At 40.2% G+C, this 26848-nt stretch overlaps 1 protein-coding gene and 1 long non-coding RNA gene across 2 annotated transcripts in view; one reads left to right on the top strand and one right to left on the bottom strand.

Annotated features, from left to right (window-relative positions):
* The window catches only part of LOC142197510 (uncharacterized), a 61289-nt gene extending 36991 nt beyond the window's left edge, over positions 1-24298 (top strand). The window contains exons 3-4 of the long non-coding RNA XR_012715320.1: positions 19269-19322; positions 24242-24298. This is a non-coding gene — a long non-coding RNA (uncharacterized LOC142197510). The remainder of the gene's footprint in view (positions 1-19268; positions 19323-24241) is intronic.
* NUP133 (nucleoporin 133) overlaps positions 1-26848 on the bottom strand; it is a 96126-nt gene that overhangs the window by 36340 nt on the left and 32938 nt on the right. The window contains exons 11-21 of the mRNA XM_075267767.1: positions 24231-24388; positions 23423-23514; positions 20305-20468; positions 18697-18791; positions 16555-16779; positions 15409-15531; positions 15097-15193; positions 14737-14979; positions 4997-5130; positions 4528-4686; positions 2994-3129 (exon numbers count right to left, since the gene is read on the bottom strand). Of these exons, the coding sequence (XP_075123868.1) occupies positions 2994-3129; positions 4528-4686; positions 4997-5130; positions 14737-14979; positions 15097-15193; positions 15409-15531; positions 16555-16779; positions 18697-18791; positions 20305-20468; positions 23423-23514; positions 24231-24388 (1626 nt within the window). The remainder of the gene's footprint in view (positions 1-2993; positions 3130-4527; positions 4687-4996; positions 5131-14736; positions 14980-15096; positions 15194-15408; positions 15532-16554; positions 16780-18696; positions 18792-20304; positions 20469-23422; positions 23515-24230; positions 24389-26848) is intronic.

Here is a 26848-nt window from a genome sequence, read left to right as displayed (position 1 = left end):
CTGGTGCCATGTCGCATTTGCAGAGCCCCTAAAGTACCAATACAATGGAAACCCCTCAAAAGTGACCCCATTTTAGAAACTACACCTGTCAAGGAATGAATAAAGGGGTATTATCATTTTGAGCCTAAAAATGCTTCCCAAAAATTAATGTACAAAATGAAAATTTTAATTTTTTAAGAAATCTGCCATTTCGGTGCCCAATACGTTGCACCCACTTCGTGTTGTCAGAGACCTGCACTCCTAAAACTATTAAGTGGGCCATCCTGAGGGGCAAAAAATTATATATGTAGGTATAAACTGCTGCTTGGGCACATAGCAGGGCTCAGAAGGGAAGGAGCACTGCGCTTTTTAGCTTTTGGGGTACAGATTTAGAGGGACTTTCTGGGTGCCATGATGTTTTTGCAGAGCCCTGGAGGTGCCAGTGAACTGGAATTCCCCAAGAAGTGACCCCATTCTGTAAGGGCAATTTTAGGGTCTCTGCAAAAGTGTCATGGCATCCAAAAAAAAAAAAAAACCCAAACCGTCTAAGTCTGTGCTACAAAAACCCAATAACCCTTCTTCCCTTCTGTGTCTGGCTGTGCCCTAATATCAATTTATACCCACATATGACATTACGTGCATTATCCGGGGTACACCAGTATCATACATGTGTCATATATGTGGCATAAAATGCAGTTTGGGCACACAGCAGGGCGCAGAAGGGAAGGAGCGCGATGAGGCTTTTGGAGTACAGAGTCAGATGTTTGGTATCTGGACGCCATGTCATGTTTGTAGAGCCTGTAAGGTACCAGAAAAGTGGATTCCCCAAAGGTGTGACCCCAGTTTGAAAACTGCACCCCTCAAAGAATTTATCAGGGGGTGTAGTGAGTATTAGTATCCCAGACGTGACTGCACAGCGGATGGCGAAGAGTGAATATATAAGCTGTGCGGAGAACATTGCAAACACCGAATTTCCTACTATGTCCCAGTAGCTCCTATAATTGGGGGAGTCACTCTGGGGGTCACTTTGGGGTCACTTCTGGTAAATTTTCCCTCGTAAGCTCTAAATCTGGGGTGTCCCCTGATATTCGCTCGCACAGCTTATATATTCCCTTCCTGACGCCGCCAGTTGTATTCTAATGATTTGGCGATTTTTGCGGGTTTTTATTCTTGCATTACTAGATGCTATATTTTCTTTACTTTTCTGGTGACGCAGCCATATAAGGGCTTGTTGTTTGCGGGATGAGATGTATTTTGTAATGACACCATTTTTGGGTGCCTACAACTTACTGAATACATTTTATTAACTCTTTTTTTGCTGGATTTAAATAAAAAAAATCAATTCCGGTATTGCGTTTTACCTTGTAAATTTTTCGCCATGCAGCGTACAGTATAAGTAACATATTATCTTTATTCTGTGGGTCGGTACGGTTACGGCGATACCTCATTTATATTATTTTTTTATGCGTAACTAATTCTGCAGAACAAAAACACATTTGGAGACATAAATCAATGTTTTTTGCATCGCCATCTTCTGAGAGGCGTAACATTTTTATTTTTTGGTTGACAGTGTTGGTTGGGGGCTTATTTTTTGCGGGACAATGTGTGCTTTTTATTGGTACTGTTGTGAGGTGCATTTGACTTTTTGATCACTTTTAATAGCACATTCTGTAAGGTGAGATGGCGAAAAATCACTACTTCCGGCGGGTTTTTTCCGTTTTTTTTTTTCCGTCATTCACCGTGTACATTAAATATTGTTTCAGTTTTATTGTACAGATTGTTACGGACACGGCGATACCAAATATGTATTGTTTTTATTAATTTTTAGGTTTTTTTTTATATAATTCATTTTCTATAGAAAAAAAGGGTTTTTGGGGCTTGATAACTTTATTAATTGTTTCAAAACACTTTTTTTTTTCCACTTTTTTTTTTTTTTTTTTTAACTTTTTCATGTGTCCCTATGGGACACTTGCATGAGTGAAGATTGCATCACTGATCCTGTTTACAGAGTGAGTCACAGGCTGCAGTAAGAGCCTGCACGTTATCACTCTGTAAACAGGAAGTGAGGCTCGGCTCGTGCAGACGGACGGGACAGCACAGCTTCAGGAGATCCCGCACAGGATAAGAAAGGTAAGTGGGACTCAGGACTGCCAGGGGTGACTAATCAGACCCCTGGCTACATGGTAGGGATACCAGCACCCCCCGATCTCGCAGCGGGGGGTGCCGGGGATCCCTACAAGATCGGGCAACCCGTTGTTTGCCGTGATCATGTTTGATCACCGCAATCAACGGGTTAAAACCCAAAATCAGCACTCATGTCTGATGGAGGGGGATGGAGCAGGCTGTTAGGTGTCAGATACAACTAACACCTGCTCCAAGAATGCCCGCACTGCGCTGCGGGGATTGTTTACATCCATGTGGTACTATTACCACATCGGTCGTGAAGCACTAGACATCCATGTGGTAATAGTACCACATGGGTCGGGAAGGGGTTAATCCCCTTATCTGTCCTCTAGGGAACAGACAGCCTTTGCTATCAGCGTAAAAAGGTGTCAGTATACAATCAGTATGTGCATCAGTCTGTTTTAAAGTGTCAAACTGAATTCAAAGGGACGGATGATATACTGATGTGTGAACCAAGCCTTAGCTGATCATTTGCTTGTGAGATCAGCTGTACCTGCTAGGCAGGGTGGGGTCGGCAATCAGAGGAAGTGCAGGTCGCATACAACCCACAGTCCTTGGGTTATCAACACTGCCTTTTAGAGATGAGCGAGTACTGTCATCAGCCGATCCAAACAGTACGCACGCATTGAAATGAAGGGATGCACCTGGTACTTCTGCTTTGACGCCAGCCGGTCGCTTAACCCCCCCCTCCCCGAGTCCCGGCTACGTCCATTCATTTCAATGCGTGCGTGTTGTTCGGATCGGCTGATCCGAACAGTACTCGCTCATCTCTACTGCCTTTTCTTTTGCAAAGGGTTACCATTGAAAAAAAATAAACTAAAAAGATATACCTTCAATTTTATCCCGAAGTGTATCCTCACGAAAATCAGATGCCAATGCAGCCAATTTACTCAAGCCCAACAGTGTTTTTTTTTTGCAGAAGTATCTGGTTTCCATATCTGCTAGAGTTTGCAGTGTTCTATGTGCCTATGTGAGCAGGAATACATAAGAGTTAATAAATAATAAATAGTCACGCACCACAGCTTTCATCAAATGACAAAAAAAGTTTGAAAACCTTTAAACTAGTAATAAGAACGACAGCTATGCATCATTACTTAAATGCCTTCATGATTTCCTTTGATCTGCCCTTCATTGAAACACAATTCTGGAATAGCATTGTTTCCACAGCTCTAGTCGCATTCGAAATAAAAACAAACTAGAGGAAAGTAGACTGATTATAGAGGATTTCCATTCAATACTGAAAGTTATATTAGTAAAATATATTTTAAGGAGAATTCATGCAGTCTGAATTATCGGCAACATGACAACTGGACAGTCTCCCTTGCTACAAACAGCAGCATTATACAACTAAGTGTTTTGGTGAAATCATAGTTTTAGAATGAACTAGGATCAATACCTCTCTTGCTTCTCGATGGACATGTCTCTCCCCAATGGAAAGGGCAAAACATGTCAATCAAGCTAAGGCAGGCAGCGAACCGCACCGAAACACTTCACACTTTTCCCAGCTTGATTTTGATAAGTTACTTCAAAACAAACAGCTAGGATTTATCTGAAGTGCTATGGTGTTCAAGAGAAAGCAAAGTAAAGCATACAGCAATTTAAAAGTCAGGATTCTGGAGACGTGTCCTGAGGCAGCTTCCTGCCCATTTTTGCTTGGTTGATAGGTCGCTCCTTTTACAAATAGAAGACTTCTTTGCAGATCATTCTAAAACTATGGTTTCACTAAATCTTTTCGCCTTAAGGCTCTGTTCCCACGGAGTAACGCACCGCTCATTCTGATACGTAAACATGTCAGAGTGAGCGCTGTAAAACAGAATCCCATTGACTTCAATGGGTGCTGTTTTATGCGCGCTGCACATTGAAGTCAATGGGATTCTGTTTTACAGCGCTCACTCTGACATGTTTACGTGTCAGAATGAGCGGCGCGTTACTCTGTGGGAAAACATCCTAAGGTCCATGATTTTCGCACAGCACTTTCACAGAAAGTCCGCAGAGTGTTCTTCTGCAGACTTTCTGCTTCAAATATACTTATTGGGAAACCACCGGCATTTCCGTAGGCATAAATGACATGCTGAAATTTTCAAAAACTCCACGGTTTTGAAACTTGCAGCATTTCTGCTGCACATATTTTTCTGCAATGTTTGGATGGCATTTGCTAGAATTCTATCCACCTTGAAGGAACTGTAAAACGCTGAAGTTTTTGCCATGGCATTTATGCCATGTGGGGCCCCCAGCCTAAAACACTTTTGGCTGCAACGAGGAAGAGTTGTTGTCATGCTGCCCATATTTTGGATAGTATGAATCTCTTCATAGAATTCCTATGAAGCAGCTTAGCCAGTGTGTCTGGAAGATCACCAGATTTACCTTTTCAAAATCCTGGCTGTTGATTTCATGTAGCCAGCTAAGATGCTCATGTGCTTGCAAGAAAGAAGCCAATTGCCCATGCTGCGAAACTGGCTGTGATAAAAGTTTTCCACGTTTTCCTTTTTCCAAATACCAGCGAAATAAGAAATCTGAAAAATTCTGGATTTTAAAAAATAAAAAACATTTAATAAAACACAAACAAGTTATATTTACAATGCCCCAATATGCTACCGATATGCAGAATTAAACATTTGGGGAAGCAACAATCTTCTAAAGTAACAAGAAAGAGAACTGCAAGCTGATCATTATGGGTACAGATGCCCAAAATTCAGGCATTTGTAATACATAGTTGCACCAAGTCTGCATCATATTTAAAATGCTGGCATTTGCCATAATAGAGGTTAAGTGTGTAGGATATGTATAAAGGAGGCCTTCATGAATGAAGTAGAAATCCACAAATCATACAAACCTGATCTGCAAACTGAGTCATGTATCGCTGAAGTCTGTTCTGATTGTCCGTGATTTCACATATTTGCACCAAGATATCAAAATCACAGAATTTCTCAGCAAGACTAGATGCCCACTGATACTGACCCAGAGTCACTGCAAGACAAAAGGGTAATACAATATATAATGTAATACAGCTGAAAATTTCTTTCACTTGAATTGTGTTATAAGCATATTAGCACACAAATATATATATATATTTGCATATATCCTTCTTCACATTGAAGGAGTTGTTCAGGATCTGGCCGTTCATCTTGTATATGGCTTCCAGCAGATCAAACGGGATCCTGTACAAGCCAGATATTACCTACTGGAAACATTTAAGGCAAGTAGGTGGACAAGCTGACATTTTTATGTGTAAAGTAAGTTGGTATGGGGGGCGGAGTGTGATGGCTGCCTGCTTTGTGAGCTCCGTCATAGGGACCAGATTATTCGCCTTAAATTAGCCATTTTTCGTGGAACGAGGGTCAAGATCGGGCATACAGAGCCAGTGAAGCCCCCCCCCCCGAATTGGGCCCTCCTACTCCCCCGAGGAAGATGGCGCCCAAAGATGCTGCTCAACTAAGGGAGGAGACACCTGACTGACGGGGATAGCTCCCTACAGGACAACTCTTCGGCACCCATTTCCAAAGGATATTTGAAGAAGACTCTTTCGCAAGCTCTCTCTCAAGCACTTGCTCCTGTACTGAGCGAGTTAACTGCAGAATTCAACAATATTACCCGCTGAGTGGATGCGCTGGAGTCCAGTCAGGGAGAGGTGCTGCAAGTAGCCTCCTCCATGTCTGAGCGCCTGGACATCCATGCTGCACATTTCAATTATACTTATTTGGCAATGGAGGATTTAGACAACCGGTCCCGTCGCCGCAATCTTCGTATTAGAGGCCTGCCGGAGACCTACTTGCCGAAGCAGCTGCCCCTCATCTCTGCCGACGCCTTTGCCTCGCTGTTTGGCCAGGATGCAGGTTCCAAGATGTCTCTGGAGAGGATCCATAGGGCCGTTCGCCCGAAACCCAGCTCCGAGGACCCGCCTTGTGATGTGGTGTGTGCCCTCCTTTCCTCCGCACATGCTATGGATCTTCTCTGTGCGGCCAGAGATAAGGCGGACCTGGCCTATGAGGGGTGCACGCTGAGGCTGTATCAAGACCTGGCACCTTTCACTCTCCAAAAATGCTGGGTACTTAAGCCCCTCTTGGATCATCTGAAGGCTAAAGGCCTTAGGTATAACTTGGTATTTCCCGTCGGGATTTCGATCCTACACAATGGCAATGGGTTTTAATGTTCACTCGCCGCAGGACTTAGACCACCTATGGGAAGTTTTGGACATTCCCCCGATCCCCATCTCCTCATGGATGCCGGTACAGGATGAGTTAATAAAGGTTCCCGTATTGCCAGCCATCCCTCCGGATTCCCTTCATCCTTTCAGGACGACACAAGTCGCTGAAAGCTAAAAAAATCCTTATTGAGTCAGCCGGAGTCTGCAGCTGCTGAAACTACCCTCATAGAGGAATGATGGCGTTACTTTGTTCAGATTTTGAAGGGGACATTGACTGCTCCCGTCTCCACGTGCCTTCTTGACTTGGCGACCAGATTTGCACCCCCCCCCCCTCCCCCGTGCATTATGCTCGCCTTGACTCTCCGCTGCCACCCTCCCTCAGCATAATGGCTACTTTGTGCTCATCATGTTTTTTATTGATTGCAATGTCTCTTCTACATGGTGTTCTTGTTTGCACCCCTTTATTAGCGTTTTGGTTCATGATTGTGGTCAGTGCTGTAGTATTGGACGTATGCTATGCTTGACTGGCCTCCACATGTTTTCGTACTTCCTGGGAGGCAACAGTTGGCGGGAGTTCTCTGTCTATTTGTTCTTGTTTGTGTTCTTTGTAGTATCCAACCCCCTCCCCCCCCCCCCCCTCGACATCTGATGTCTACATGTCTGGTATTGTTTGCCGTTACGCTGCACCTGGTACGGCGGTTCATCTGCAAGCAAAATTTGTGTTTTGCAATCCAGTCGGCACTCCCTACCTCTTGGGCCCTACTGTATGTGCGTACATAGGACTAAGGCCACAAAGTGTACATTTTTTAAGGATAAGTGGGATGATATATTTTGGGGCGTGTTTCTTCTTTTTGATGTATTATGTGCAAAAAAACTGCATTTGAAATGACATATTTGAAGAAAATGAAAAAGTAATTTGTTTTCTAATTTGTAAAAATTCTTGCAAAACAATATTTGATCAAAATGCTCACTATACCCCTCAAAGAATACCTGAAATATTACTCAAATATGCTAAAATTATTTCAAATATGCTTGAAACACAAAAAGAACATTTGGAAATATATAACTACAAATTTTTATGCCCTGTATTATTGTGTATATGTGAGATATCTCAGATGAAAATGGAAAAATTTTTAAAGATTATCAAAATTTTCAGCATTTGCGAGTTGTTGTTTTTTTTTTTAACCCTTTCCCGACATCTGCCGTACTAGTACGGCGCATGTTGGGTGTTTAACTATGGTGGCCGCCTGGGAGTCGGACGACCGCCATAGCCGCCAGGTGTCTACTGTTTTACACAGTAGACACCCAGCGCTAATGCCTCCGATCGGTCCCCGGACCGATCGGAGGCATTAACCCCTCGGGCGCCTTGGTCAAAGGCGCCATTTTCCCGGCGGTGCATGGGCGCCACCATTTTGCCGTTAATCGACGGCGCCTGGAGCAAGCTCCAGGGCAGACGTCACGTTTCCATGACAGCCGGGAGCCTTGTAAAGGCTCCCTGGCCGGTCTGCAGTCTCCTTCTTTTGCAGGCTGGTCTATGCAGCCTGCAAAAGAAATTATGATTTTTTGCAATGCATTAGCATTGTAATGCATTGCATTAGTGTTCAAAACCCCTAGGGGGTCTAATAAATGCATTTTTTTAAAAAAAAGTATTAAAAATTCAAATCACCCCTCTTTCCCTAGAACATATATAAAGTAGTTAAATACTGTGAAACACATAAATGTTAGGTATCCCCGTGTCCGAAATCGCCCGCTCTACAAATCTATAAAAATATTTTTCCTGTACGGTAAACGCTGTAGCGGGAAAGATAGCCAAAAGTGCCAAACCACCGTTTTTTCACTGTTTTGATTCTGATAAAAATTGATCAAAGCAATAGCATTTCCCAAAAATGATAGAACTAAAAAGTACACCCGGCCCCGCAAAAAAAGACGCCCTATACGTCCCCGTACACGGACGTATAAAAAAAGTTACAGCTGTCAGAATATGGCGACTGCTAGAAAAATTTTTTTTTAACACAGTTTTGGATTTATTTTTTTTTTTAGGGGTTAAAATGTAAAATAAAACCATATAAATTCGGTATCCACGGAATTGTACCGAAACACAGAATACAGGGGACATGTTATTTTGGCTGCACAGTGAACGCCGTAAAACCGAAGACCATAAGAAAGTCACAGAAATGCATTTTTTCTTCAAATCCACCCTATTCTGAATTTTTTTCCAGCTTCCCAGTACATTATATAGAATAATTAATGGTAGCATCATGAAGAAAAATTTGTCCCGCAAAGATTAAGACTAGAGTTGAGCGAGTACTGTTCGGATTAGCCGATCCGAACAGCATGCACGCATTGAAATCAATGCACGCAGCCGACACGCGGGGGGTTAAGCGGCCGGCTGCCGTCAAACCGGAAGCACCAGGTGCTTCCATTCATTTCAATGCGTGCGTGCTGTTCGGATCGGCTGATCCAAACAGTACTCGCTCAACTCTAATTAAGACCTCATATGGCTCTGGAAGTGGAGAAATAAAAAAAGTTATGGGGTTTAGAAGGAGGGGAGTCAAAAACGAAAATCAAAAAATGCCATCGGCAGGAAGAGGTTAATAAATTTACACAAGTTAAATCAGTCTAATTTTACCTTCTCAGTAAAGTACAACATGTCATGAAAAAACAATATCAGAATCGCTAGGATGCAATATACTGTTACAGAATTATTCACTGATAAAGTCACACAGGGCAAATTTCCAAAATTTGGCTTGGTCATTAACCGGTTAAGGACCGCTGGCCGTAAATTTACGGCCAGCAGTCCTGGTCTCTAAGACCAGCCGATAGTAAATTTACGGCCGGTCTTCAGAGACTCACTAGGCAGGGGGTGGGGCGGGGGGAGGGCAGGGGTTAGGTGTTACTAACACCTAACCACCCCTCAACAACGTTCAGTCGGACTCAGTTCCGACTGAACGTTTTAACCCTTTCGATCGTGCCGTGAAACATCACGGCGCGATCGAAAGGGATCCGCCGAAGATTGAAGCTGATCGGCACCCCCCGCGGCGAGATCGGGGGGTGCCGATGTCAGTAGAAGGTAGTCTGGGGTCTGGCCAGTGACCCCAGACTACCGGAGCCCCACATACCTGGTTGATCCTGCCGACCGATGGAGGAAGTGAGCGATGCAGCTCACTTCCTCTGCAGCTTGCAGGACACGAGCAGGCTTGTGTCCTGCTCGTGTCCTGTCTGCTATTGTGCAGATTCAGTTGATGCTTTCATGAAAGCATCAACTGATTGAAGTGTCCTAAATGGACACATGAAAAAGTTAAAAAAAAAAAAAGTTAAAAAAAATAAAGTGTATGAAAAAAGTAAAGTTATAAAGCCCAAAAATCCCTTTTTCTCTATACAAAATGAATTATATAAAAAAAGTACTAAAAATTAATAAAAACAATGCAAATTTGGTATCGCCGCGTCCGTAACAACCTGTACAATAAAACTGAAATTATATTTAATGTATATGGTGTACAGCTGAAAAAAAAAACGGAAAAAACCCACCAGAAGTAATGATTTTTCACCATATCACCTTACAAAATATGCTATAAAAAGTGATCAAAAAATCATATGCACCCCACAACAGTACCAATAAAAAGCGCAGGTTGTCCCGCAAAAAATAAGTCCTCAACCAACACTGTCAACCGAAAAATAAAAATGTTACGCCTCTCAGAAGATGGCGATGCAAAAATCACTGATTTATGTCCCCAAATGTGTTTTTGTTCTGCAGAATTAGTATCGCATAAAAAAATACTATAAATGAGGTATCGCCGTAACCGTACCGACCCACAGAATAAAGGCTACATGTTACTTATACTGTACGCTGCATGGCGCAAAATTTAAAGGGTACAACTCAATGCCAGGATTGATTTTTTATTTTTTTTTTAAATCCAGCAAGAAAGAGTTAATAAAATGTATTCAGTATGTTGTAGGCACCCAAAAATGGTGTCATTACAAAATACATCACATCCCGCAAACAACAAGCCCTTATATGGCCACGTCACCAAAAGAATAAAGAAAATATAGCATCTAGTAATGTGAAGACAAAAAAAACCAAAATCGCCAAATTATTAGAATACAACTGGCGGCGTCAGGAAGGGAATGTATAAGCAGTGTGAGCGAATATCAGTGGACACCCCAGATTTACAGCTTATGAGGGAACAGACACCAGAAGTGACCCCCAAAGTGACCCCCAGAGTGACTCCCCCAATCATAGGAGCTACTGGGACATAGTAGGGAATTTGGTGTCTGCAATGTTCTCCGCACCGCTTATATATTCCCTCTTCGCCATCCGCCGTGCAGTCACGTCCGGATACTAATACTCACTACACCCCCTGATAAATTCTTTGAGGGGTGCAGTTTTCAAAATGGGGTCACTCCTTTGGGGAATCCACTTTTCTGGTACCTTACAGGCTCTACAAACATGACATGGCGTCCAGATACCAAACATCTGAATCTGTACTCCAAAAGCCTCATCGCGCTCCTTCCCTTCTGCGCCCTGCTGTGCGCCCAAACTGCAGTTTATGCCACATGTATGACATATGTATGACACTGGTGTACCCGGGATAACGGACGTAATGTCATATGTGGGTATAAACTGATATTGGGGCACAGCCAGACACAGAAGGGAAGAAGGGTTATTGGGTTTTTGGAGCGCAGACGGTTTGGTTTTTGGATGCCATGACACTTTTGCACAGCTGAAACGCCAGTAAAGTGGAATCCCCTGATATGAGACCCTATTTTGGAAACTACACCCCTGAAGGATTTATCCAGGGGTACAGAGAGCATTTTTAGCCCCCAAGTTTTGCTATAACTTATTATCCATAAATGAATACGAAGCTGATTGTGAGAGGTGAAAATGACCATTTTTCCAGGAATACATCATTTCTGTGCGTAATATATTGTGCCTGACTTGTATCAGAGATGAACGCTCTGAAAGCTGTTGTGCCCGGGATACCACCCGCTTACCAGTTTTTGGAGTGTCTCTGATGACATAAGTTGGGCACAACATATCGGGCACTGAAATGGCGAATCTCTGGAAATTTTTCATTTTTAACTTCTCATTATCAGTTGCGATTTCATTTCTGGAAACTAAATAAATGCAACACTCAAGGGTTAAAAATTCTCGCTACGCCACTTGATAAATCCCATCAGTGGGCTAGTGTCCAAAATAGGGTGACATGTCTGCGGATTCCACTTTATTGACAATTCAGGGGCTTTGCAAAAGTGACGTCCAAAAACCAAACTGTGCTCCAGAAACCAAAATAGCGCTCCTTCCCTTCTGCGCCCTGCTGTGCGCCCAAACTACAGTTTATGCCACATGTATGACACTGGTGTACCCGGGATAACGGACGTAATGTCATATGTGGGTATAAACTGATATTAGGGCACAGACGGACACAGAAGGGTTATTGGGTTTATGGAGCACAGATGGTTTGGTTTTTGGATGCCATGACACTTTTGCAGAGACCCTAAACTTGCCCCTACAAAATGGGGTTTACAGTTACCTCCAGGTCTCTCCAAAAGGAACATGGCCCCCAGAAAGTCCCTCTAAATCTGTACCCCAAAAGCTAAAAAGCGCAGTGCTCCTTCCCTTCTGAGCCCTGCTGTGTGCCCAAGCAGCAGTTTACACCCACATATATCATTTTTGCCCCTCGGGATGGCCCCTTAATAGTTTTAGGAGTGCAGGTCTCTGACAACACAAAGTGGGTGCAACGTATTGGGCACCGAAATGGCATATTTCTTTCAAAATTTCAATTTTCATTTTGGACATTCATTTTTTGGAAGCATTTTAGGCACAAAATGATAATACCCCTTGATTCATTCCATGACAGGTGTAGTTTATAAAATGGGGTCACTTTTGAGGGGTTTCCATTGTATTGGTACTTTAGGGGCTCAGCAAATGTGACATGGCACCTCAAAACTATTCCAGCCACATCTGCCCTCCAAAATCCAAATACCTCTCTTTCCATTCTGAGCCTCACCATGTACCCATACAGCAGATTATGGCCACATATGGGGTATTGCCGTGTTCAGGAGAAATTTTGTAACAAACTGTGGGGGGCTTTTAATTTTTTAACTACTTGCAAAATTAAAAATATGGCGCTAAATGGACGATACATTGTGAAAAAAAAGTAATTTTTCATTTTTACGCCCCAATGTTAATAAAATCTGTGAAACAGCTGTGAGGCCAAAATGCTCACTCTACCCCTAGATAAATTCTATGAGTGGTGTAGTTTCCAAAATGGGGTCACTTATAGGGGGTTTCCACTGTATTGATACTTTAGGGGCTCTGCAAATGCGACATGGGACTTGAAAAATATTCCAGCAAAATCTGTCCTTCAAAATTAAAATAGCCCTCTTTCCATTCTGAGCCCCACCATGTTCCCATACAGCAGATTATGGCCACATATGGGGCATTTCTGTGTTCAGGAGAAATTGTTTAACGAACTTTATGGAGCTTTTTCCCCTTTATCCTCTTGTGAAAATGAAAAATTTGGGGCTAAATTGACAGTTTATTGGAAAAAAAGTAATTTTTCATTTTCATGCCCCAATGTTAATAAAATCTGTGAAACAGCTGTAGGGTCAAAATGCTCACTATACCCTTTCATATGTTCTTTGGGGGGTGTAGTTTCCAAAATGGGGTCACTTTTAGGGGGTTTCCACTGTATTGGTTCTCTAGGGGCTCTGCTAATGCGACATGGCACCTAAAATTATTCCAGCAAAATCTGCCATCCAAAAGCCAAATAGCGCTCCTTCCATTCTGAGCCCCGCCATGTACCCATACAGCAGAATATGGCCACACATGGGGTATTGCCGTGTTCAGGAGAAATTTTTTAACAAACTGTGGGGGGCTTTTACTCCTTTATCCCCTTGTGAAAATTAAAACTTTGGGGATAAAGTGACATTTTAGTAATTTTTCATTTACACATCCCAATGTTAGTAAAATCTGTGGAATAACTGTAGGGTCAAAATGCTGACTATACCCCTTGATGAATTCTGTGAGGGGTGTAGATTCTAAAATGGGGTCACTTTTGGAGGGTTTCCATTGTTTTGGTACTCTAGGGTCTCTGCAAATGAGGCATGGTGCCTGAAAATTATTCCAGCAAAATCTGCTGTTCACACACCCAGTGTCGCTCCTTCCCTTCCATGCACTGCTGTGTACCCAAAAATCAGTTTATGCCCACATGTGGGGTATTTCTGTGTACGGGAGAAATTGCATAACAAAATGTGAGATGCATTTTCTCCTTTAACCCTTTGTGAATGTGTTAATTTTAGGTCTAAATGAATGTATTAATGAAAAAAAATGAAATGTCTAAATTTCACTTCCATATTATGTTTATTCTTATGAAAAACTTAAAGGGTTAACAAACATCCCAAATGCTGTTTTGAATAATTTGAGGGGTGTAGTTTTGAAAATGGGGTGATTTATGGGGGTTTCTATTATATAGGCCTTTATAATTCCTTACAGAACTGAAGCGGTCCCTAAAAAATTGGTTTGGAGAATTTTCTTGCAAATCTAGAAAATCGCTGTTACACTTGTAAGCCTTGTAACGTCCAAAATAAATTAAAAGACAATCAAAAGATGATGCCGATATAAAGCAGAGATATGGGAGATAATATTTATTCATGTATTTGGGTGGTATGACTATCTGCCTGAAAAGCAGAGAATTTCACATTTTGAAAATTGCAATTTTTTCAAAATTTCCATCAAATTTCCTAGTTTTTTTATAAATAAATACAAAAATATTGATTAATATTTACCACTAACATGAAGTATAATGTGTTACGAAAAAAACAATCTCAAAATCATTTGTGTAAGTTAAACCGTCTCAAAGTTATTGCCATTTAAAGTGACACATGTCAGTTTTGAAAAAAAAGGCCTGGTCTTTAACATACTTTTGGGCCTGGTCCTTAACCGGTTAAAGGGGCTCTATCATTGGGAAAAGTCATTTTTAACTAATCACATCTTTGCATCGGCTTTAGAAAGTCTATTCCACACCTACCTTTTGTACGTAAATTGCCTCAGTGGTTTCTGAATAAATCTGTTTTTACTCATATGCTAATTAAACTGGTGCACGATGCATCGTGCACCCTCTTTGCTATGGTTTCCTATTCACAGGCTGCTGCTGATGACTTCCTGCTTGCACACACATAGAAAATAATAGAAGAGATGAGTGCTGCTGGGAACTTCCTGTGCTGGCTGGAAGCTCATTAGCATATGAATAAAAACAAACTTACTTAGAAACCACTGAGACAATCTACATACTAAAGGTAGGTGTGGAATAGACTTTCTAAAGGCTATGCAAGGATGTGATTAGTTAAAAATGACTTTTCCCAGTGATAGAGCCCCTTTAAGGTCCAAAACAGGTTGGTCAATAAGGGGTTAATAAATATTTACTTACACAATGGAGACAAGAGTTCGGATCGTTTCTGTGCATATTCAGTTTCCAGAATGCTATATCTTTCTTGATCGGTTGGTCGATCTACAGATTTTAACTGAGTGATGTAATCATCAAGAAAATAATTTAAGAGCGCCACCAACTGTTCAATCAGCTCACTACGTAGTCTTGAATCAGCTTGAGGGTAGACCTTCTTCTGAATTATGCTATGCTGCCGCATAATCACTGCACGGATAGCACTAGAAGCTGTAGATATAGTATGAGAAGGAGTACTACACTGTTAAATCAATACATTCTTAGAAAGACCAAAAAATAACATGCTGTTCTTGCACAAACAAAACTATAGTAAATGAGTCTACATACCTGTCCATGGTATATATTCTGGTTCTTTTTCTGAGTTTTCACTTTTATAGAGAGATGCTTTATTTTGCCTGTACTGACATGCTGCATGCAACATGTCCTAGAAAGTATAAATGCAGTAAAAATTACTTTTGATTCTAAAGACAGAGCTTCAAAAGAGTTTCAGGAGCCCTAACAATACATATTTAAATACATTTAACATCTACACAAAAAACCCTATATCTTTCAGATTATGATTCCGTGTCTACTCTTACTATACTTCGCCGGGTAGCATTTGAAGAGACAAGGTCATAAACTACATCTTCAAAATCTTACCTTCAATATTGTGTTCACTTCAACAACTATGTTAGCCCATTCAACAGAATCCATCATTGTAGATTGTAAATCTGTCTCCTCTCTGTCGACAAGGCATTCAAAAATAACATCCATCTGTGATACCTAAGATGAAAAAGACATACTTGAATTGCAATACAATACTTGCAAGACAGAAGATGAGATCTATTGCAAAACACAATATAAAAAAAATATATATATCAGTCCAAGCTTCAAAACTCTAGACAGATCCTATTACTGTCCGGTTACAAAACCCCCCAAAAAACTAACTAATGAAATCTGCCAGGACAAAAATGATGGTACCCTTAACTTAGGGGGCTTGTGCTTCTTCCATGTTTCACAATAGGTACAATGTTGTTTTACTTTGTATGCTTCATTTTTGCATCTGTGAACATAGAGCTTGTGAGACTTTCCAAAAAACTCCAGTTTTGTCTCATCTATGAAAAGGAGATTCTCAGAGAAGCTTTGTGGCTTGACAAATTCCAGTCTTGCTTTTTAGGGATTCTTTTTTAAAAACAGTTGTTTCCTCCTCTGTAATCTTCCATTGTCCCACAAAGTAAACGGACACAGTTTGCACACTCCACTTTCAACTTGACTGCAGCACTGGACGGGACTAATGATGGTTGACACTCCCCTTAACTTTAATGAAAGCACTCAAGTTTGCCTCAATTCCTCTTTATTTTCTAACATCTGAACTGGCTCTTATGGCACATTTAGCATCAAGCCTTATTGGGTTTTCCCTTTCTTTGTATGAACACTGGATTAAAGGTTGAAAAGTTTTTATTTTTATTTTCAACCTTAATCAACTATTACTCCCTAATATGAGTAACCAGACATACTCCTCATCTCTCCAGTACACAATTCGTTTGAGTTCATTTCACAAGATGTCCATTGACAGTGTAGTACACAGAAAACCAACACTTTTCACTAACAAATACATAGATTATTTTTCAGATTGGCACCATGTTCAGTGACAGCTGTATTTTCTGGATTGTTATACTATTTGAAATCAAGAAAATTAGTCTTACTAAAGTCTTACAAAAATTACACTTTTAAAAGGTATAGTCGATCAAATTGTGTCTGAATATTAAATCTGGTTAATGATATGTGGACCGTTGTTAAGCATACCTCTCTAAAGTACACGTCAGCAGCAGTAAGATTGTGGGGGACGAGGCACATCCTCTTGTTCAGTGCCAGCTGTATAGCAGAGTTAACCAGTGCTGGAAGCTTAGTGTGATGGTTCTTTAGAACTATTGCAGCAGATAATTTCTCTGCATGCTCACAAAGCAAAAGCCGAGTTGCCATAGTGGATCCTCTTACTTGACAAGTGCTTAAACGTTCAAATAGTCCAACCTAAAAAAAAATAAAAAAATACAGCAGCATTTTTTAAGTTGGAAAACAGTAACTGGTTTCATTGTTTTGAGGCAGACGGATTAGAGTCATGAGAAGAAAAGTTGGAAAAAACACAAATGATTCAAAAGTAAATAGTCTCTAACCACAAACCTTTATCGACACCAACTCAACCAACATAATCTTTTGCCTTCTCAATCTGTTATGGGAGGGGTGTAAAGAGGTGAAAGTTACCCTTATGGCCTATTCACATCAGTTTACTGTAGCCGTTTAGAGATCAGTGTGTAGTACGTTTTTGAGTTCTTATTTTTTCATTCACTGAACAGATATGCTAAATGGATGTAATAAAACATGTGAACGGAGTCTTAATTTGGTAATGTTAAAGGGGTTGGCCACTTTCAAACCAATATTGACAATTAAATGTACAATAAAAAGATATACAATTTTCCAATATACTTTCTGTATCAATTCCTCACGGTTTTCTAGATTTCGGCTTGCTGTCATTCATTCTGTTACTTCTAATGGATAAAAGGCTGACCATGGTCATGTGATTTACGGTCCATGGTCATGTGATGAGCACACAGGTGCACAGCTGTCTGCATATTGTGCTGTGACTGTAAAGAGCGGCACCTGTGTGCTCATCACATGACCATGGACCGTAAATCACATGACCATGGTCAGAGTTTTATCCTCTAGAAGTAACAGAATGAATGACAACAAGCAGAGATCTAGAAAACTGGGAGGAATTGATACAGAAAGTTTATTGGACAATTGTATATCTTTTATTGTACATTTGTTTGTCAATATTGGTCAAAAACTGGCCAAATCCTTTAAGTGGTTTACACAGTAGGTAGACACTGATGGTGTCCCCACCCAAGACAGGTTGGAAATCTCTCTGTAACATAGGTTGTTGATATTTATCTTCTCTGTAATTTTGATCATTATATTATATTTCTGGTAGTTGCATTTTGTACGCCATATGACCATTGAAAAAGTGTGTGTATATTGTGGTTTTCATTTGCTGGTGCAACATGTGCAGGATGAACTTTATTTGTGGCTTGTTCTTGCACCATGGAAAGGGTTATATGGCACATTCTTTGGTGTGACCCTGTGCAAGAGGAGTAATGTCTACCAACTTGTGAGGGTAGTTCCCAGGGTACTGAACTAACTGGCTATGGAGAGCTTTTACGTGTGCATTTCTTATGGATGTTGTTTATCAGCAATAAGCAAAGTAAAATTAGGTTCCAGTATTAAAAGCACTTGGCGGCTTTTCATTTGGGCACAACTAGCTCACCAGTCTGTGTGGGGTGCTACTAAATTTGACAAATTTGACCTGTATTGTTAAAGGAATAAACTTTGGCTATTATGACGGGGAACACTTTAGTAGACATTATATGGGTGAGAGGACTTTGGCTGGCTTGACTTTAGAGGTTTTGACTGGCAAATACGTTGCGAACTGTGACTGAGCCTAAACTCCTAAAGCCCCTAAATGCTTAAAGCCCCTAGAAGAACACTGACTAAACCACCCAGTGCCTCAGTCTTACAATCACAACATGGAAGGGGAGGTGGTTTTGCAGCCTGATCGCAGGGAACATTTGCAATGGATAATTTACAGCAGTTCAAGTGTACATGACAAAAAATAACAAAAACTGTTTGGTGTGAAGGTATTCTGCGCTGTTTAAAGGAATGACATTGCCTTGTAGGGCGGCTTCTACTCTTTCCAAATACCGTATGTCTGTCTTATTCTGCATTACTGCTTCTCTTCATAAAAATCAGTGTTTTGTTCTTATGCAAATTAGATGAAAAGGGCTTTAGGGTTGTTTCCTCTCTTTATGGGGGTTCAATAAAGAAGCCCTACCCTCAGTAGTCATTTTCTTTTTCGGGTAGATTGTACTCAAATGGTCATGGAAAGACACAAACCTGATGAAGAAAATCCAAGAAAAATGAGTGTGCTTTCATTTTATCTTCCAGCTGATGCAAAAGAATGAGGGAAGTATTACTTAAGCCAGCTGCTTCTGTAGAAAATAAATAAAGCTTTAGATACACATTATAATAAAATGGAGCTTCTACCCCATGAGTGAATCCTCACCCGTTTACCACACAAATTAATAAAAAGATATTATTTTAGATATTACAAAGAGATTATAAACACCACTAGACTGTTCTGGAACACATAGTATTCATTTTACTACTAACAGCAGAGCTATACTTCAAAACTCACGCATCTAAAATGAAAACTAAAGCCGCTTTGCCAGGTTTTGCAGTAACTTTGTTAAAACCTACATCACAATAATTTGTAGATGTGTTTACCAGGATGTCCATAAATGCTCCTAGCGGTTTCCTGTATTGTACTTTTCATGCAGGTACAGTAGAGGAGGTAGCTGCCTCCATCTTGGAAACCCATGGACAAAGCACTTTGGGACTTCACAGTGTGAGCTAATGTAAGCTGTTTAATTGAAAATCTCCAATCCATTCCTTTCTTTACTTTCTAGAGCTTCTTCTATGTGTATTCATGGAAACAGACTGGAGGTGTATCAGAATGAGGGGTAGGTTATAAACCTGAAACACTTGTGCCATTTGTTCCACAAATAAAGCTCCTTATTTCCAATTAAACATTATTGTGGCTGGAAAAATGAAGTTAACCATTCTTGTATGTATAGTTCTTTGTATGAACACAAAAAATGCATGTACCACTCCAGAAGAATGACTACCTTCTTCCCAGGCCACATTCTCTGGTACAGACTTTCAGTTCTTTGGAAAACCCACCCCTACCATTTTTCAATGCAATGTATTTATTAAGTGTAACCAACTACACCTATTGTGTGGAATGAGCGGTGAATTCTAGTGTGTTGGGTCCATTCTTTCTAAATAGTCCAAGGACCATTGCATCCACCAAAGCAAAGCTGTGATGCTGTAAAATACTAATGCTTAATTTTCCTTCCTTGTGATATCCTATTTAACCAGCAGGAAAGCTGCTCCTAGAATTAGCAGTTTTTGAAGGGTGCTCAAGATGATCAGTCTCCTGGGACACATACAAGAGGTTATTAAAAGTAATCTGTCAGGGCAGGCCGTGTAATAAAGCCTTCCATGCCCACAAGGAAAATAAAAGCGCTTTATAGTCACCATGCTGCTGTACTCCTTACACCGATGCATTGAAGTCAAAGGAGTACACTTCAGCCTCAGTAAGCATGCCCCATACATCCAGCACTTGTGCAGAGAAGCCGGTAAAGAACTGAGCACTAGAAATGGCAGATGAGACCAATTTGACTCATCTCTAGGGAAGTATAAAGGTTCATATTTTGTAATTGCGAGCACAGATGGTTTTAAAAATAGAGAGATTTGTGACACTAAAGCCCACATCTATAATGGACCCGTGTGAGCTTTAGTTTCTCAAATTCACCTGACAGGTTCCCTTTTACAAAATAACTGCAAAGTTTATAATTTTGCAAAGCATATGTTTGAGTGTGGTAATCCTTTAATATCAATTGCTGAGAAGATTATTGATCGTGAATATACTGTTTTTCTTACCATCTGGTACAGATTCAGCCCATCTAGGGTCAGCAGCTGGATAGTCATCTACTAAGTCCATGCTTATCTGGGTCACAGCTTGGTCTAGTTCATTATCATCTTCCAAATCTGATTCAGCTGAGAACAAGCTGTCCACCATACACTGTGCCCCAACTATATCCTTTCTGGGGGAAGAAAAAATCTCTATTTTAGGTATGGGCAATTAATTGAAAAAAATAATCTACATTTAAATCCGATCAATCAATATGAACTTGCTCATATTGATTATTTCAATTATTTTTGCATCCATGCCATCCTGTCTTATACTGCCATTGCAGGGTTGCAGATATGTGAATAACCAAAACCAAAATTCTGTGGCAAGGTGTGACTTGTAAAAAAAAAAAAAAAAAAAAGAAGTACATCCGAAGGGGAAAATGCATTGAGGTAAAATATTCAATTAATTGTTATTCTTATTTGGATGATAATCACAAAGCCCTAATAGTGTATATATATTGTGAGAACGTGACAGGTAAAGTTCTGGAGGGTCACTCTATCTCCCCCAGATTCCTCATTTATGCATGGTAAGTGAGGTTACAACACAGACGTCTAACAAAACCTCAGCTGTAGGACCACTTCTTGTCCTACTAGGGAGGAATCTTCAAACACAAGTGGGAGCTTGGCCTCATTAAAGGCCTTCAACCCCTGGCAAAAATTATGGAATCACCAGTCCTTGAGGATGTTCCTTGAGTTGTTTAAGCTTGTAGAAAAAAAAAAAAATAACAGCCATGGAAAAAAACTAAAGGTATTTCATATGGCAACTTTCTGGCTTTATGAAAAAGAAATCAAGAAAAATATTTGTGGTAGCCAGTAACAGTTAGATTTTTAGAACAAGCACAGGGGATAAATTATGGCATCACTCAATTCTGAGGAATAAATGATGGAATCATGAAAAAACAAAACACATCACTAGGACTTTGTTGCACCACCTTTGGCTTTTATAACTGCTTGCAGTCTCTGAAGCATTGACTTAATGAGTGCTAAACAGGACTCTTCAAAGATGAGATTTACATACAGAAAAGCTAAAAGAAAACCATCACTAATACCTAAACAGAAAAAAAAAGGTTACAATGGGCTATGAAATCGTGGACTGTGGATGAAAGTCATATTCAGTAATGAATCTCGAATCTACATTGCGCAAGGTGATGATGCTGGAACTTTTGTTTGGTGCCGTCCAATGAGATTTATGCAGACGACTGTCTGAAGAAAACATGCAAATTTACATAGTCATTGATGATATGGGGATGCATGTCAGGTAAAAGCACTGGGGAGATGGCTGTCATTCAATCTTCAATAAATGCATAGGTTTACATTGAAATTTTGGACACTTTTCTCATCCCATCTATCAAAAGGATGTTTGGGGATGATGAAATATTTTTTCTAAATGATAAAGCACCTTGCCATAGAGCAAAAACTGTGAAAACATTCCTTGAAGAAAGACACATAAGGTCAATGTCATGGCCTGCAAACAGTCCGGATCTCAATGCAATGGAAAATCTGTAGTGGAAGTTAAAGAAAATGGTCCATGACAAGGCTCCAACCTGTAAAGCTGATCTGGCAACAGCAATGAGAGAAGGCTGGAGCCAGATTGATGAAGAGTCCTGTTTATCACTCATGAAGTCAATGCCTCAGAGACTGCAGTTATAAAAGCCAGAGGTGGTGCAACAAAGTACTAGTGATGTGTTGGAGTGTTATTTTGTTTACTTGTTTTTCATGATTCTATAATTTTTTTCCTCAGAATTGAGTGATTCCATAATTTATGCCCTGTGCTTGTTCTAAAAATCTAACTGCTACTGGCTACCACAATTATTTTTCATGATTTCTTTTAGTGTTTCTTAAAGCCAGAAAGTTGCCATATGAAATGCCTTTAGTTTTTTTTTCCATGGCTGTGGTCTGTTTTTTTTTTCTCTACAAGCTTAAACAACTCAAGGAACATCCTCAAGGACTGGTGATTCCATAATTTTTGCCATGGGTTGTCAAGACCTCTGTCTTGACCAGTTCCTGGAGAAAGAGGAGGAGCTGAGTTCTGTCCAAAACTTGTGAAGACTGGTGAGACTCCTGCGTGAACTGCTGCCACTGTGTTTTACCCTGTATCTTGACCATGTGGCTGAAGCAATCCACACGTACAGTTAGGATATATCTATTCAGTTAGTAGCTCAGATGTGCATGAGTTTTTGATACTGTTTTGCCTGAGGTTAAGGCTTATTTATTTTCTGCCGGTTTTTTCATAACATACATACAGAGTAAAACCCTGTTGTAACCCAAATTTTTGAGTCTGACTGCCTGGGTCTGCTGCTGCTACCACTGAGCCTATTCTCCCACTACATATACACACAGATACAGTCCTATGAAAAAGTTTGGGCACCCCTATTAATCTTAATTTTTAGTTCTAAATATTTTGGCGTTTGCAACAGCCATTTCAGTTGGATAAATCTAATAACTGATGGACACAGTAATATTTCAGGATTGAAGTGAGGTTTATTATGCTAACTGAAAATGTGCAATATGCATTAAACCAAAATTTAACAACTTTCTGGAGCAAAGTCTTTATATTTCCATTCTGAGGCCCCCAAACTGTGGAAATGCAGTTTGTTTGTTTTTTGTTGTTGAAGATTTTGCTGTGGCTTTTTGAGCCAAAGCCAAGAATGGCTGCAAAAGGCATGTGAAATTTATATAAAGTACTTATACTTTGACTTTCTGCTCGATTTACTCCAGGCTTTGGCTCAAAGAAAAAAATTTTCTCAAACAGTATGTAAAATGCATGGATGAGATCCAGGGCTGTGGAGTTGGTAGGCTAAACCACTGACTCAGACTCCTATTGTTTTCAAAGACTGACACCTGCATAGTTACTAATGGCAGCAGTAAGGTCCTCTACTTTCAAACAGCGATTGGAATCCTATGATAAATATGTAAAACACTAAGGATCTAGTACAATACTAATCACTATATAATATAATAATTTTATTTTGAAGCTGGAGTTCGCAACTTTTGATGACTTTACAGTTCTGATGTAACTTTGAACAAGTTGGAAGAAGGCAAGTATTTTAGTTGGTAATTTGTCGTTGAAATAGACATTTCTTACCTACAAAACTGCAAAAATGCAGACTTCAACAGTTTGGTCTTATCATCATGTGGTATGGTCTCTCCTCTCATTGATGGCTCCATAGCTGTAGTCTTTAAAATAGAGTAAACAATGACAACATATAAATGAGCAAAAGGTGGAAATCCATAAGGGTATGTTCACACAGAGTTTTTTTGTAGGCGGATTTTGACGCTGAATCCGCCTGGAAAAAAGCTCCACTGTTCGTTAGAGTTAGAGTTCACATGGCGGAATTTAGTTTCCAACGTGTGAACATACCCTTAATCTGTTCATTCAAAAACAAAAGAATAACAAACAAGCAAACAAACAGCTTGTACACAACTGCATACTTCCAGAATGCTACCTCTGGACAATAGCTGCACCAAATGTGTTGTGGGACTGGCACCTTCCCAGCAGTTGGACACTATGGGTATGTAACTCTTGATTTTGCAATATATAGCTTCACATCATGCAGTGAAGACTTCTGGGAAGTCGGGCATGTTGTTCAGGGTGCTTGCTTTAGAGGCCAGCATAACAGAGGCACTGTCTCCCTGTTTACATCTTGGGAGACAGATTTGCATATTCTTCCCATGTTCCCTTGCAGTGGAGCAACTATGGCTGTATAAGTCTCCACACACCTGAGAAGGTGGTCTCTCCCTAAGGATAGACGTTATCCCCATAATCCCGTCTTCCTGATTGCTGGGGACCTGGTGTTCGGGCCCCCTGTGATTAGATACTTCTCTCCTGTCCAGGAAATAAGTGTGCTCTTTGACAATCCCTTTAAATATGCCCTTTTTTTTTTTTTTTTTACCTGACTACTAGCTCCAGCTAATGAAGAGGACAGAGAATCTTCTACATCTTCTGGCAAAACAGAGAAAGCTTCACGAGGAACAACAGCTAGAAGACCACTCTTTCTTGTAAAAAAGACTGGCAGATCTGCACAGGATCCAGCTCCAATAATGTGATCCCCTGGCAAGACATAATGAAGATAAAAAAAATTTCTATAACATTTTTAAATGTGTTTTGAGGGATGCTGTTCAGCAAATACAAAATAACGGCATATTTCAGCATACATATAACTGACTAGAACTAGTACAAAAAGAGAAGATTTGCTTTTAAAAGGGTTTTCCAGGACTTATACAAAAACTATCCTTGTGAAGGGTGGGGGTCTGACACCTTGGACCCCACTGATGAGCTGTATGAAGTGGTCCTGGAACTTAAAAACTCCACAGCCTCATCCTTGTGCCGATGACGTTACATTCATGAGTCACCTGGTATAGCTGCAGATCAGTCTCAAACAGAGCGGTGCTTGGTATTCATTGAAGAGTCAGCGCTCATCGGTATTTAGTGCCCTCTTCAACTAGCTAACCTGTGGGGGTCCAGGTTGTCAGACCCCCACCAGTCACATGTTGAGGACATATCCCAAGGATGGTTCATCAAGATATAAGTCTGAGAAAACTGTTTTTTAAAAAATGTTTTTTTTTTTGTTTTTTTTTTAAAAAAAAAACATTATCATGTTTGAGGAAAAAAAAAAAAGAATAAAAAAAAAATAATAATAATAATTTAGCTAAAGGGGCTATCCAGGACATACACATTGATGATCTATCCTTAGGAAGGGTCTCAATACCTGATTGATGTAGGATCACACACTGGACTATCAGCTAAAAAAAAGCTTCCACTCAAACACTGCCCACCACACCACATACAAGCAGAGTGCATTGTGTGGGGGTTGTGTTTGGTAATACAGCTCAGGGCCATTCATTTGAAAATGAGTGACTTGCAGTCATGCTATATGATGAATCAATATGACGCCACTGGCCTGTGAAGCGGAAGCTGCCCTTACCCAAGCTCTGTTGTGAGCAGCTAATCTGTGGAAGCACCAGGTGTTGGGACTCCCACCAACTGGATATTGACACCCTATTCTAAGCATAGGTCACTAGTAGGTAATCCTGGAAAGCACCTTTAACATAAAACATTGTAAAAGGGAAATCACTTGACATAGCTATCACACCGGACAGCCATTTTTTTTTCTGAATGGCACCATTTTCTCTCCTGTGGTCAGTAAATATTTTCTATTCGTTCCCGGGGTACATTTAAATGGGGATTATAGTGAATGGAGGCAGAAAACTGTTCTCATAGAACAACCCCCTCCCCCCCCCCAAAAAAAAAAAAAGAAAAAAAAGATTTAATTCCGTTTTATTAAATTTATGTAAGGAACATTGTATTTGTTAAGAGATTTTTCTTTTATTGGATATATTTATATAGCTATGTACTCTGGAAGGTATTTCCCATCAGGAGTCTTTATCAGTGTCCATTATTTTTGTTCTTTATGGCAATAAAGATGTATGCATAGTTTTATATTTATTGTGTGTGTTTTGCCAATGTAAGCCAGCTATCCTCCCCCCCGCCAAAAAAAAAAAAAAAGTAAAAGGAAGGCCATGTAGGAGTATTCACTATTCCATATGCCAAACCTAAATAAACTGAAATTATCAGCCCCTTCTGGTCAAAGCAGATCAGATAGCACCAGAGTTAAGTATATTCTACATGATAGAAGTGTTCCTTCACAATATACTGATCACAAAATGTTCCCTGCTAGGACCCCAGAAATCAGGCTAATTATCAAACTGGTAATAAGTGTTCAATTTAGTTGTAGGGCCCAATAGCCAAAAAGAGTCAGATTATAAACATAGGACCCCCCCTCCCTCTCTATTAATAAAGAGTTGTCTGACAGGGTGTCCAATAATGGGCTATTTGAACAGACAGTCCCTTTAAGATTTCCAGAGTTCTATTATGTTGTTTTTTGGGTTTAAGAAGACAAAAAAAAAAAAAAAAAAAAAAAAAAAAAAAAGAAGGCCATCCAACCAGAAACACAACTTCCCATCACTGTACCACTCACCTGCACTCCATTTCACCTGTTTTATGTGTATTGTACTCATGTCCAGTCTTTACCACACTCTTTTCTCTATGTTTTGCTATAAAACTCATAATGCCTCAGCACAGCTAGAGCCTATACCGACTCAGCAAGCCAAGGTACAGTGTTATGTTCCGCTCTATATTTTACTAAACAAAAGATTTTACACTCGAGGCTGCACTGTCATCTTGTACATTATAACTGTGTGACAGGAGTCTGTCTAAACACAAGAGTAAACTGTGATAAGATTGTGTCACATAGAAAGTTCTGGTAATTGTAAGGATGAAACTAAGTCTCATACATGTAGAAAAAAAAAGTGAAACCTGATTGATATGGTTACTATACAATAACCCTAATGTGATATATAGAGATAGGAATAAAAAGTACCGGTGAGTGACACATGGGATTTCATAGTGGAACACATGGGAAAGTCAAGTTTTGGATGGAAATAAAAACAGTTATTCATGTAAGGAGTCTTTCTACAGAAGCTTTTCTGTACATTATGAATTTTACAAACT

This window comes from Leptodactylus fuscus, chromosome 3 (assembly GCF_031893055.1).
Source record: "Leptodactylus fuscus isolate aLepFus1 chromosome 3, aLepFus1.hap2, whole genome shotgun sequence".
In the NCBI taxonomy this organism is placed as follows: domain Eukaryota; kingdom Metazoa; phylum Chordata; class Amphibia; order Anura; family Leptodactylidae; genus Leptodactylus; species Leptodactylus fuscus.
Note: the sequence above shows the minus strand (reverse complement) of the source record. Positions and strands in the feature narration are given on the sequence as shown.